General features: G+C 39.4%; 1 protein-coding gene across 2 annotated transcripts; it reads right to left on the reverse strand.

Moving 5' to 3' along the window:
* Window positions 1–1,362: 1,362 nt before the first annotated feature.
* LOC5508109 (ras-related GTP-binding protein C) lies at window positions 1,363–11,435 on the reverse strand. Of its 2 annotated transcripts, XM_048734468.1 has the most exons (19): window positions 11,322–11,435; window positions 11,093–11,160; window positions 10,202–10,276; window positions 9,735–9,829; window positions 9,599–9,630; window positions 8,962–9,063; window positions 8,756–8,812; window positions 8,535–8,604; window positions 8,085–8,157; window positions 7,687–7,726; window positions 6,032–6,106; window positions 5,871–5,935; window positions 5,185–5,262; window positions 4,589–4,687; window positions 4,352–4,401; window positions 4,062–4,090; window positions 3,621–3,680; window positions 2,529–2,575; window positions 1,363–2,262 (listed from the first exon to the last, which is right to left on the reverse strand). In XM_048734468.1, the coding sequence occupies exons 1-19, from the start codon at window positions 11,415–11,417 to the stop codon at window positions 1,965–1,967; spliced, it is 1,509 nt and encodes a 502-aa protein (XP_048590425.1). In that variant the 5' UTR covers window positions 11,418–11,435; the 3' UTR covers window positions 1,363–1,964. The 2 variants fall into 2 exon arrangements, with proteins under 2 accessions (XP_048590425.1, XP_001628704.3); XM_001628654.3 differs by lacking the exons at window positions 3,621–3,680; window positions 4,062–4,090.
* Between the last annotated feature and the right edge of the window lie 615 nt (window positions 11,436–12,050).

Below are 12,050 nucleotides of genomic sequence, written 5' to 3' on the forward strand. Positions count from 1 at the left end.
TCATGATCCACTGAATGCCGCTGATAAGTCCAGCAATACAAGAATGACACTTTGCCCATCATCAATGGCTCTCAGAATGTCATTTTGTATGCGCGTAAGGGCTGTCTCAGTACTGTGCCCTTTTTTGTAGGCCGACTGATAGATCTCATGCAAGCCACCGCAATCAAGATGTTGGTTTAGTCTAATGGCAACAACTTTTTCCATTGCCTTCGACACAAATGGAAGGTTGTAGATGGGTCGAAAATGATTTTGTATCTCATGGTCCAAATTGTCCTTCTTAAGAATGGGATCAAGTACAGCTTCCTTTAGCACATCTGGAACACTCAGGTCGTTGATCATCAATAGGAATAACCAGGGACCAAGCTTGCTTCCCTGAAGCACCCCTGCAGGGACAGTGCCCCACTCGGATAAACAATCCGACGACAGTTTCACGCGCTGCTGTCTGTGCACCAGGCAGGCGACACCACGTGGGATTTCCAGGGTTAAGGATCTCGCGCACTAGTAGACGGTGATCGATAGGGTCGAAAGCCTTCCGATAATCGAACAACACAACCCTCATCGCAGCGCCGGACCCGTCGGTGGCTTCAGTCCAGCGATGGAGCATAGAAGTCAGCGCATATAGAGTGGAGCCGTTGATCAACAGAGAGCCGTTGCTCAACAGAACTGGTGTTCGATATTAAACAGACAGGCCGCGCAAGAATCTCTGCGTATTCCCTCAAGAGCCAGTTGGGAACTCTATCGGAGCCAGCAGCTTTGTTTGGATTTAACTTCTGAAGTGCTGACAATATATCGGGCTCAGTGACTGAAAACGGCGATGGGTCTATATCGGAGAGTGGCACCAACACAAGCGGCGAAAAATGTTCCATAGGCTCTAGAAAGGCGGCATTTATTGCGTTTGCCGTCTCACGAGCGCTGAGATCGTTGCAAGCGGCAACTTGTAAATGGGACAGCAAACTCTGGGGACCGGAGGATGGCGTCATGCCGGCCATACGCTTGACAGAAGACCACCATTTACTGGGCTTGCTATCCTTCAGTTGGGAGATCTTGGAGGTGAAGTAGTTTGAACGGAGACGCTTGCGTACTCTTATTTATGTAGTGTCGGAAAAGACTTAGGTCGCCGGAACGGAAGGAACGCTGGCGAAGATTTACGAGTAAGTTTAAACGTCGTATTATTTTGCAAAAGCAGGCAAATGAATATTGTTCCTTTTTCATTTGCACGCATTTGCATTGAATGCGGCTCCCCTAACTTAGCGGCATGGTACCCATACCACAGTTGCACGCTCCTTTCGGCAAAAGCAATTTGATCGGAAGTAGTAAACTTCCTGTCCCCTGCTTTGTACGGGCTAACAATTTACCAATCAATAAAGGTCAATAGATATTGTATTGTTTCTATATAAAACTGTATTTTAATTTACAACTCTCATCTCTTTATTACAATTTGTATAATTAGTAACTGACCTAAAACCAAGCAAATACCAAGTTATAAAAGGTCTCCCACATTAAGCAATGATAATAACGGGATTTCTGACAAAATAAGCGCGTACCCAAGCCATCAGTTACCAAGACAACAAAGCCGCAAAGCAAGGAACATCTCGCAAGCAAAACCCCTTTCATATTGTTTTCTTTCAACATCAGATTGATGGGAACTCGAGATAACCAACTGGAGGCAACATTTTGAGGCCTGAGTTCAGCCTTGAACACAAGCCTCTATACTTAGTAACATAATGTCTCGCTGATTTTCTTCGTTGCACTTTAACACCTTTTCTATCGGAATTTAGTGTCTAAGTAGAAAAGCGAAAGCTGACTGTCGTCAGCTTTAATGTTTAAAAGAAAATAAACCGTTTCTAAAAAAACCTTTCTGGCTTTATTTGTAAATGCTTAATACGTTGCTTTTTCTTGCTGTTATTTTGCCGCTAAAAGCCTGAGCGCGCGCTAGTTTGCCACCCAAACAGTCACGTGACCTCTTAGCGCAAGTCCCCTATTAATGAAAAAAGGGTTAATAAAAATTCATTTCTTTCCATCTCAGACCAATAACAATTTTTCCTTTTCTCACCCTGGTGATTCAATATATAATATCGTTTCTGCAGGTCAGCGGTGTACTGACAACCTGCCATGAGCAATATAGAGTATGCTTTATGTCTAGACCACAACAGCATCTCCTCGACCCATTCCCACGCCCGGCGCACTGCCGTTGGAGTGCGAGGTGGGATGGGGATAAGTACTCTCTGAAGGCGTCCGGATTTGCTTGCGTACTTCAAAAACCTGTGCATTTACATAAACAGATATGGGGTCAGAAAAGATAAGTGATAATAGGCGCCTTGCATTAAGAAATCACTTAATTTTAGAGTGGCAGACAATGGCTGTAAACGTGGGTAAAAAAAAACATTCAATAAATAATTATAATCTTTCTGGCTGATTCGTTTTTTTTTGCCGTCCAAAAGCGCGTGCGCTTGCATTTTTTTAAAAATAGCATTTTTTTCTGAAATAAAAACGATGAAGACGTATAATGAAAAGGAATCATAACTTACATCAGAGATTGCTTGTCGGAAACAATGGAAGTTATAATCGATAAGACCTGGAAATTGAACAAAATTGTGTAAGAACACCTTATTTATACGTTGGTACCTTTTTACGGACGAGCCAAGTAGCCTTGCAGTACTACACGGGCTACCGTGGCCACCTTGACAGTAAGCCAATAAGGATGCGAGAAACGTGCCATCTGATACGACGCGCGCTACCGTGACCACCTTGACAGTTTTTTAAGCAAGCCAAAAAGGAAGCGAGAAACGTGCTATCTGATACGGCGCGCGCTACCGTGACCACCTTGACAGTTTTTTAAGCAAGCCAAAAAGGATGCGAGAAACGTGCTATCTGATACGACGCGCGCTACTGTGGCCACCTTGACAGTTTTATGAAGTAAGCCAATAAGGATGCGAGAAACGTGCTATATGATACGACGCGCGCTACCGTGACCACCTTGACAGCTTTGTGAAGTAAGCCAATAAGGATGCGAGAAACGTGCTATCTGATACGACGCGCGCTACTGTGGCCACCTTGACAGTTTTATGAAGTAAGCCAATTCATAGATCCGACATGTCAATCACGCGCGCACGAATAGCCAATCAGGAAAGAGATGGTGCAATAACAGCCATGTGGTCCCACAAATGCCCCACAAAAAGTCGGCAATCGACGCCGAAAAAGATTGGTTTGAGATGTTATTCTGAGAATCTGGACAAGCAAATAAGCATTTTCCGGTCAGCGTAGAAAGTGCTAGCCCTGTTTTCTTTGCCCGGCCGCTTTAGTGTAGAGTTGAGACTCAATTGTAGAAAAGCAAATTTACTACGAAGAAACAAAAAAAAAGCAAACAAACCACTTACATGTGCAGTGTAAGTCCCACCATTAAACTTGTGTTTGATATTATACCTAGGTTACTTCAATTACATATAAGAATGAGACTGTCGTTTGTATTTTTACTGTAAATCTTGACGTTTGCCGATAAAACTTGTAGTTAGAAGTCGGTCGTAAACAGCGAATTCGGCTCCCTCTTCTGTTTCCCCGCACTTAAATCAGTGCAAGTTTACAAAAATAGCTTTGAAAACACATAAACACTTAGTACCTACCGAAGAGAGCACCGCTTTATCCTTCTCATTTCCAAGTTTTCGTATTTCGAACTGGATTCGGGTAGTTTTAATTCAACAACCAAACTTGTAGTTATCTATTTCTATGCTTCTCTACAAGATTTTCACCAAGCTTGGACAACAAGTCAATTTCTATCATGTTAGGTGACCGTCTTTTATTTCCCAAGTCGCAGGAAAACCCCTATAAACGTCTATATTTTAGATAAACCCGAGCAGGATTCACAGGCCTCATTCGACATGTTGTACAATTTGTGGGACTTTTGTGGTACATTTGGGTTGCACTTCGCTGGCTTCTATTTGCTGCTTTCTGATTGGTTATAGTGCGAGAAACGTGCTATCTGATACGACGCGCGCTACCGTGGCCACCTTGACAGTTTTGTTACGTAAGCCAAAAAGGATGCGAAAAACGTGCTATCTGACACGACGAGTGCTATCGTGGCCACCTTGGCAGTCTTGAGAAGTTAGCCAAAAAGGGTGAGAGAAACGTACTATCTGATATGACGCGCGTTACCGTGGCAACCTTGACAGTCTTATGAAGTAAGCCAACAATGATGCGAGAAACGTGCTATACGACCCGCGTTGCAAAAAAAATCTTCAGTACATCGTACCATAAGAACACATTGGCCACAATAGCGCGCTTCGCATGTGGAGTGTTTTCTTTATACATGGACCACTGTTCTTTAAATAAAAATAAAGCTACTGGATGGGCTCACCTTTCTTCTCAAAGTTGTCTTCTCGTAGAATACAAACCAAGGCTAGAAATCTGAGAAAACAAGGAGTGATTCAAATGCTCTTGTATATGAACCCAGGAAATTTCATTATGATAATGTTATTAAAGAGCGCTTTTCAGCCACACTTTTGTTATTGTTTCCACTCCATATTTGAAAACAAATTATGCTAAGAAATCTTAAAACAGCTATCTACAAAGTTTAATACTTCATATTTCATACCTGTTGACCTCTCGGAGGTACAATATCGTGCTGTTGTTGAGCTTGATAACAGATGACGTGTCCACATCATATGCACTACCATCACCGTCCTCACGAAGACTAGAGAAATAACCTTATATTAGCCATCAGCAATACACACACAATTACCATCACCATCCACACACAATTACCATCACCATCCTCGCAAAGGCAAGAGAAATAACCTTACATCAGCCATACACACACAAACATAGAGCAATAACCTTATATTAGCCATCAGAAATACACACACAATTACCATCGCCATCACCATCCTCACACAATTACCAACACCAACAATCACATAACATTTTTCTTATTATATCTGGTAAAAAAATGTGTGATCATGGTTACAAGTACGAATCCCACTAACAGTAAAAAAGTGTGTGAAAAAGTATTCTAGAATTTCTCAATATATGATGTGATTTTACAGTATCTTGCAATATTGTTATATTATTTGGGTTCTGTTGTTCATGCTTGAAAAAAGGGAGAAAAATAGTGAAGAGTGAAATAGTGAAATCTTTTATAAAACTAGTGCTTGTGTGTGGTTCTGTTGAATACAATTAATTGTCACTTACCCATAAATACATGAGATATCAATGACTACATCAATCATGTCACAGCAGAGCTCATAGGACTGCATATCTACAGGGGAACTACAGGAAGAGCAAACATCAGAGCGTACATCGCCATGTATGCATACATAGGAAGCTTGCACAAAGAAATCATAACTTTTTGGGTGTTTTTGTGGCAATGCGACAAAAAGTGACTTATTCAGACCTAAGGAACCAGCCAAATTTTTCTATATTCGAGAGGGCTATTCTTAAGTGGTGTGACAGCCGCAGCCATTTCTGTGTTTATTTTGGTGCAAGTCAAATGATTAGAGTAAGTCGCTTATCAGTAATAATAAGTCCCTGAATCTGATAGCTTTAGGGAGCAGGAGGTTGAAGTCGTTTGGAGGGAACAAAATACTATAGGGATAACTGAGTTGCAGGGGCGTAGTCAGGGGGGTGGCCTAGGGGGCCCGGCCCCCCCCCCCCTTCTAGCAGCCAACAATACAGTAAATGTATGAGACATAATCTAAAATACAAGAGAAAATGCCATGAAAGTCCCTTTTGGGCCACCTCCTGTTAAAAATCCTGGCTACGCCACTGTGTTGTATGACCAACCATGAACAGCCATTTTGTATCTGTGCCTTACAGTATTAATTCTCAGCAGTTTATAAACTGTTTATATGTCATGTATTTATGTGATTTCTCTGTACCTGTCAGTAGCTACATAAATCTTGCTGACAACATCAAAGAGGAATGCTTTTTCAATGCCTGAGTTCTAAAAATATAAATAAAACATGTCATCATCGTTAAGGTACGTATTAGTATAAAGAAACAAAGTATAAATATTCAGGTATAAATTTACTTTCCTTACCATGATTAGGATGTTTAGCAGGTTTTCAAGTGTTGGAAGTTGAGGTACAAGTTTTTGAACGACTTTGCTGAATGCCTTAAAGCAAAATTAATCAATAACTTTACTCTTCCTTATTCCCAATGAGCAAATTTCCGAAACCAATTTCCATGCAACACTAAAGGGGCCAACAGATACAACATGACTTAAAGATCCATGAAACTGTTTGTACAAGCAGTTGGATCCTTGATGCCTTGGAAGAAGGTATCATTTGACAATGGATAGTGATTTAATTTTAACACCAATTTTGCTAACAATTAGTTTTTGCTCCATAAAATTTTGTAGAGCGTGAGGTTCTTGTACAGGACCCGAAATGATCCCAGAACCCGAAACAATCCCCAAAAGTTCCATAACTGATCCCTGGCCCCGAAACGATCCCCAGGAGTCCCTGAAATGAACACCAAGGTATTGTAGTAATGGACAAACAAAAGGAATGTGGAAGGATTGGCTTTCAGTTTTAAAAACATATGAAACATTTTAGCGTTATTTGTGTTACTTTCAGGAAACTTACATTATACAGTGGTTGAGTCAGAAATTGGGGTCAAATGACAATTCCTGTGATAGTAATTTGAAGAACCAGGCGTGAATTAATCATTTATAGATAACAAGACTTAAAAGAAAGTCTCCACATTGATCCACAGATAAAACATAAGGTCATTAGGTTACTTTTGTGCATCATGTTTGTTTGTATTCGGTGAATGAAAGACCTATCATGAGATCATGGGTTGTACGGCCGACTCCATGAAGGAAATTAAAACTCACATAACTATTGCTTTCAACAAAAGCCACATCTTGCAACAGTAGAAAAAGGGTTGTTCGAGTGCATTACTCAGTGTGCTTTTGTCATTCTGCCATCTTCTCGGCCAAACAGGCTGCCTTAAATGTGTCGGTAAATATTTGCTCATGTGAACATGGATTTCGTGGTGAAATACATGTTTGGTTGTCAAATGCATATGGATTTTTAGGGGTGATGTTTACTGGAAACAAGATTTATATTTTCAGAATCATGTGTCGGAACTGCAAATGTTTAGAGTGTGATGAAAAGGTCATCCGTTTGGTTGTTCTGTTCTAATGTTGTATTCCTTTCAGTAGCAATTAAAAGTTGTGTATTTGTTTTGGACTCTGCTCATGGGTTTACCGCCGGGGCAAAACCCTTTATTTCGCTTTAAGAGTTGCAAGTGATTTCTTCTGCTTTCCCTTTGTCCATTACCGCAATTCCTTGAGGTCGATTTCGGGGACTCCTCGTTATGGTTTCGGGTTCCGGGATCACTTGGGGTACTTTGGGGATCGTTTCGGGTCCTGAGAGCATTTCGGGTCCTGTACATTCTACTTTCTAGTTTATAAGTGCATAATTACGGACTGGTATACCTGGTGCTGGTGTATAGCATGCTGCACCATAAAAAGGGGTGGGGCAAACGGGCCCTGCCCCCCTATTTCCAGATATTTGGCTTAGAAACTACAAGAAATATAAGAATATCCATGGAATCCGGCCCCCCTTTTTTGGAACCCTTGCTCCGCCTTCCCCCCTTTTGGAACTTCTGGATTAACCCCTTGCCTGTGTCATTTCCCAGCTACAACACCACTCTGCTGTGGATGTGGGACAGTTGCAAAGTGCTTACCTCAAAGATGGAGTGGTCATAAATACTTGTCAAATAAAAACTACAACAGAAAAATGTGATGTATTACAACTAAAATTTAAAAAAAAATAATACAACATTCCGCCCATCTCCTGTACCTTTACAGAGTTCCTATTAACTAATGCTGTTTATGTTAAATTTTTCAAAATAGCCTTTCCTCCCCCCCCCCCAAAAAAAGGGCAACTTTTTTAACCCAATGAAAATACTAAGGATGAAAATCCTCCACTTTCTAAAATTCATTGGATCTCATGCTTATACCTGTGAATACTCTAGGAACTTAACCCTTTTCCATATGAATGAGTGTAGATCTTTGGGCCAGAAAAGGGGGTCCTAGTAGGGTGCACGTTCACCCCTGACATTGACCACGCCCTGATGTATACCTTAAATGTAATCCATCAAGTCCGGCATCTGTTAGCTCATCTGTTGCTCTTTGGTGAATATCCCGTTGTGTTTCTTTAGTTAAAAAAAAAATTAACTAATTTTGGGAGAGTGGGGAATGGGGAAATGGTAAAAAACAATTCTTCCTTTGGAACTAGATAATATATCTGATTAACCTTGGGTTACCAATGGTAAATGTAGTAAAGAAGGCCAATTATGCTAACAATTTTAGGCTCAACTGCACATTACCAAGGCACACAAAGCATCCATTTCCAACAGCTAGTTCAAGCAAATCACCAGAATATATTTTCAATGAAAATATTGTGAGTAACATTACCAGACTCTTCCCTCATGGATTGTTTTTTAAGGTTTTCTTGCAAATAAAGTGTTTGTTTTAATTATAAACAATAACAGAGGAGTGGTTGATCAACATTCTTTAATGATTCACTCACCAATTTTATGATCATCAGAGAGGCCATCCACCTTATGGATAAATACCTCAAACTTGATATTAGGATTAACCTTGACAAACAAATAGAAAACATACACTGTAGTTATCCAAAGCACCACTGGTACAATTGTAAACACATTAAAAAATATGTGGAATCTTTATTGTCTTTATCGTCCTCTGATAAATCACTGGCAATATTCAATTTTATGTGCTTTTTAATACCTTGTAAGCTCTAGTGACTGTCATATGTAGTTTAGCTAAGGCTTCCATGTAGTCATCCTGAGAAAATAGTCACAAACACAAGAATTAATAAATCAAATCAAATTCTTTAAAGAGTACATACATAAAACAGCTGGTAAAAACACGAAAATTTTTTTTTTCAAAACGAAGTTTAACACTTAGCTCTGGATTCATTTAGCTTCCCATACCTGAGCATCAATAACGAATACAAGAGCCCCACAGTTTCCAAAGATCACCTCAGAGTCAAACGCTGGATCGAAAAAATCTATTTGACCTGGAAAGTCCCAGATCTGACCAACAAAGAAAAGTTAATAAATAAAATAAAGTGAACCAAAGCTATCTATAGGTGATTCATATAATTATGGAGCAAAAAAGGATAACAACAACCAATCAATCACCATCACCGATAACGGGCACTGGTACAGCTACCATATTCAATGCTTGTTTCACATTTTCCTGGTACAATTTTTTGGATGGTTGATTCCTAAAACCTTTCAAACAGTAACTAAGGGTGCAACATGCTTTTAGTACAAAATTAGCTGCTCAAACATCAATACACTGCACACAAACATATCATGTAGTTGCTATACTCAAAACCCTTCAGAGTAGCTTTTGCTTCTTATTTTAGACATTTCAATAAGCCATACAATTCAGCTATGATCAAGGTAATATACTATAAGTTATTAATAAAAAGTGAATGGAAGTATGCACAAAACATGCTCCATTTTTGCAGTTACTTTGCCACCCTTTTCAAGCTCCTTGATTAGGGAAAACAATAAAGTCTTTCATCATTCTAGAATTCACAAACTACAAATTTCTACAAACCTGAAACTGTACAAATGAGCTGTTTGAAATATCTGAATATAATTAAGGCAAATGGCAGTAAATACATCATTATGCACCATGGTATCCACCAATACCCAAGTTCCCTGAGTGTGAATTTATTTCAACAAAAGGATACCATCCTTCACAACTTTACTGGTGCTTTCCAGGAACAATGTCTCATTCGGTGACATCTTGTGAAAGACAACCTTCTGTATGGAAGATTTCCCACTTCTGCAGAAAAAGAAGAAAAATAAACTGAATGTATCTGATGTGAATGTTGCTGCTCTTATTGATAGGGTACTTCTGTAGATTAATTACCAGTATGTACCTTATCTATTGTATTTGAATCCCAACAGTGCCCTTGTTAATAGGGTGCTATCGTATATTAATTACATTCTTAACGCTATAAAAATCCTAACAGTGCCCTTATTAATGAGGTTAAATTCTATATTCATTACCTTCTTTAACCATTAGAACACCAGCATTGCCCTTATTAACAGTGTTCCTCTGTATATTCAGTTTCCATTGTATATTCACCACCTACTTAACACCATTAGAACCCAACAGTGCCCTCATTAATGAGGTTCATTGTATATTCCTTACCTTCTTAATCCCATTAGAAGGATCCTAGGCTTGTTTTCAGTTGTGGAAATATCATCTGTTTCATCTGGGCCATAGCTGTGTCAATAAAAAATATATATTTTTACAATCTGGCCATACAAACTCTTACAAAAAACACAAATGAGTATTAACTGTAGAGTTCATATAAGGTTTATTAATATATAAAGTGATAATTGAGTTTCAATACATTTATACCAATAAATGCAAAGTAATCTCAATCAATATATGGTCATGTCAAATTACACAAATTGAGTCAATACTAGTGATTAGACAACCCATGTGTGAGTGAGTTTGTGAGCATCACTAATAGTTCAGGGTATAGTAGATTTAAAGATTTGTTACAGATTCACATCACTTATAGGTTTGTGCCATAGATTACGCATGGGACTGGGACTGACACCATAATTAGTTTGATTGTAAACAAGTTTTTAATTTGTTAAAATTGGCGGTGAGCCCATCATGGGCCTTGTGCCCGTTTACTTGACCCAATTGTGCATTATTTTGTATATTGCGCATTTTTGTCTAATAAGCTTAAAGCTATTAAAATAATAATAATAATAATGATAAGATAAATACCACATATCAATTTGTGGGTCCCCATGTGATGAAATTACACAATATTACCCACACACTACCATCAGTAATTTTCCAGTTTTAAGATTACGAAAAATAGACACTGATTTAAAAATAATCAAGTTGGAATGAAACATCAGTTGCATCATTGTGATAAAATAATCCTCTCGACTATATAAGTTAAGTATAAGCTAATGGAGAAAAAAACTTGAACGTATTTATAGATGTTCGTAACGTTTCCAAATTTCGCGTTGTTTGGTCCTGAAGTCTATACATACACCGTAGCTTACGAGCACTTACTCGAAATCTTTAGGGAAAGAACCAACAATGCTGTAACTCCCTCCGAAATTATCGTCATCTTCATAAGACTGGAAAAGACAAGTTAGGCAGGAATTACTTATTACACTACGGACATACTAACAACTTAGACGCATTTGACATACGATAATATATACTCAAAGTTACATCAAATTGCAATTCCATTGGAAATGTAGGATAATAGGTAATAGAGGCTACAAGTAATACTCACCGTCATGTCTGTGTTTTTGGACGTATTTATCGGTGGATACTCCGGTGACGGTGTTTGCAAATTTTTTCTGATTTGTGAAAGAAGGAATAAAGTCATGTGATTATCACGAAGGTATACCGCTGACTAGTCTCGCGGTTGCCCTGTCGTATTCCACAGCCCTACCATTCTCCTGTAGCTTGCGATACTTCTACATTTTTAACCAATTTTCGCGTCGTTAAAAATCATCAGAGTTTGTTACGTTAGCAACCGAAAGTAAACTGGTGACGGGGCTAATGAGTAAAGGGGAGCAAGGATGAGCAAGGAATATGGACTTGACCGAACAAAGAAGAAACGGGGCTAAGCAAAGGGGCCCGTATGGACTTGACAGAAAAACTGAGAACGAGAAGGCAAGCCAGGATGAGCAAAGAATATGGAATGTCCGAAAACTGAGAACGGGCATGAGCAAAGGGGAGGAAAGGTGAGCAAGGAATATGAAATTGTAACAAGTAAACAGTGAATAAAAAAAGACAATTCAAGGACATGGCCGAGAATCGAACCTCGTCCAGATCCGGTAAAATGAGAAAAAAATTAGAGAATACCTCCAGACATGCGCTGAAGCACCGTATGGCCGAGTAAAGCTTCACGACGGCGACGAATGTCGAACACCATCCAGTATCTGATGCAAGCAGCTCTGATATCGCACCTTCCCCGACACTCAATCAAGTCCAGACCTCCATTGCTGCAACTAGT

Source organism: Nematostella vectensis, chromosome 11 (genome assembly GCF_932526225.1).
Source record: "Nematostella vectensis chromosome 11, jaNemVect1.1, whole genome shotgun sequence".
NCBI classification, from domain to species: Eukaryota; Metazoa; Cnidaria; class Anthozoa; order Actiniaria; family Edwardsiidae; genus Nematostella; species Nematostella vectensis.